Source organism: Blastocystis sp. subtype 4, assembly GCF_000743755.1.
Source record: "Blastocystis sp. subtype 4 strain WR1 chromosome Unknown seqid_0717, whole genome shotgun sequence".
Classification (NCBI taxonomy): Eukaryota; class Bigyra; order Opalinata; family Blastocystidae; genus Blastocystis; species Blastocystis sp. subtype 4.
The window spans coordinates 1-2,029 of record NW_014568830.1 but is presented as its reverse complement, the minus strand read 5'-3'; the positions used below and the strand labels follow the sequence as shown (position 1 = coordinate 2,029).

The 2,029-nt window shown below is 36.8% G+C and overlaps 1 protein-coding gene across 1 annotated transcript; it reads right to left on the bottom strand.

Moving 5' to 3' along the window:
- Positions 1–168: 168 nt before the first annotated feature.
- Positions 169–1,681, bottom strand: JH06_5366 (diphthamide biosynthesis protein 2; the record flags this gene model as incomplete). Its single annotated transcript, XM_014669288.1, has 9 exons — positions 169–255; positions 286–421; positions 452–540; positions 571–834; positions 863–1,193; positions 1,223–1,383; positions 1,414–1,485; positions 1,516–1,578; positions 1,610–1,681. The coding sequence occupies 9 exons, from the start codon at positions 1,679–1,681 to the stop codon at positions 169–171; spliced, it is 1,275 nt and encodes a 424-aa protein (XP_014524774.1).
- Positions 1,682–2,029: the final 348 nt, after the last annotated feature.

The window sequence follows — 2,029 nt, the reverse complement described above, 5'->3', positions numbered from 1 at the left end:
AAATAAACATACAACAAGTCTTTCGATTGTGATTGCTATCCGATGCTTTTGCCTTTCTGTTCAGTCATTTCATCCTCCTTGATTATCAAGAAACACAATAGTAAGCGTCACAAAGTAGTCAACTACGCAATCAAAAGAGTGAGTTATATTTGATAAAATAAACAAAACCTAAAATAGTTCATTTTCATAGCACGAAGCGATTCCAGATTGTCCTTTTTTCAATACTGCAGGTGTGGTAACATCCTCATTTTGTTTCTATAAGTCAGTCAAACGTTGTAAACGAACCAATCCGCAATATTGTTGTTGATTGATGAAATCCAAAGCTTTGCTCTCAAAAGCAATAATCTGCCCGTCTTTTTCATTTACAATTTCTACTGAATTCTCATCTTCTTTTTCCTCCTCTCCCTGTTCCAACAGTTTCCTAGAAATCATAAAACCAGTCCTTACTCACGAGTAATCGTGAATATAAAACTCTTCCCACTGTCTCTTCCCAACAGAGATCAAATACTCATACGGCATCACAATGGGGAATGGATACTCCTAGCAATAACTTCAATCAATCAGACAAACATGTGAGTCAATAAAGCAACTGCGTTCACACCCAATCATGACAAATCCCTCCATTCCAGGGAAATTGGCTAATTTCGGGAGACTCAGTTTTCCCACCATAATAGGGTAAGCCTGTTGGCCATTTTGCTCAGCCTGTGTAATGAGCATATTCAGCATTTGTCTGTAATGTGCAACAGAGAGAGTACCAACAATAATGCCCAGAATACTGACATGTTCAATTCGTTCAATATTCACATATCGTTGCATCAAAAATTTGTTTGGAGACTAGATAACATCAAAAATTCATCAATACCACCGCCATGAGCTGAGAATCAGTAAAGGCAAGTGCTTGTGAAAGACCCGAATCCAGCAGTACAGAGTAAAGATTCCCGTTGACAAAGTAGTTCGAAACATCTGTATTGTCTTTACACAGAAACACAAGAATGCCATTTGGATCTCGAGTAGCTGTTTTGAAATAGTGGTAACCAAATCGAATATATTCAGAATCAAAATGCTCACTATAAGAAAGGTTTTGACTATGAACCACTTCTCCTTTCAGTACATTGGCGAAATGTTGTTTTAGCTCTTCATACACTTTATCAATACAATGACTAAATGACAGATCATATCCTAAATAGATTGTTCTAGGGAAATAGCAACAATCAAAACCAACCGTTGTGTTCCACCAAATCGTTCTCGGAGTGAATCCATAAGGCAGTCGATATCCAGAACGGAGTATCCAAAGGAATAGTACACAGGAATGTCCTTCACTTGGGACATACATGCATCACCATAATGAACCACTAGGTCAGCATGGATATGCTCAACAGCAACCTACTAATTATATCAAAAACAGAAACAAACGATATCCACACAACACGGACAAACACTTGTATCTCCCAAAATATATACATTGACATTGTCATCCAGTTGACTCTATGAATAAGAACACGAATGTATCTATACTCGCAAACATGCGGCCACCGTATCAGCATCATTTAGCATCTCATCTGGAAACTGTAATGCAACCTAACGAGTTATTTGCTAGAGAAACAGCAACTAGTTTACAATTCTCGCGACGAATCACATCAACCGTTTCCTGAATGTTATATAACAACTTTAGAGAGTCCATTTCATTGACTAGACTAGCAAGAAACGAAAATGTGACAACATGTAATCTCAAATTCTACGGTTGTATCAATAAGCCCAATTTCATAGTATTCGTGTATTCTAGACGAATGATCACATATTCCGTTCTCTTATATATTAACTGTATCGTCTTTATACACTATTTCTGATCTAGATTGATTTTCAAAAGGATCATAACTGGTCTAGTTGTTGAAATGGATCAATTGAATTCAATGATTGTAAATAAGAATGGATAGAGAAAAGAGTATGTGAATGTGTGATTTATTCCGGTGACAGCACTTGTTGGAATAACCATGAAAGTGTGTATAGAATCAGAATAACTTTGCTAAAG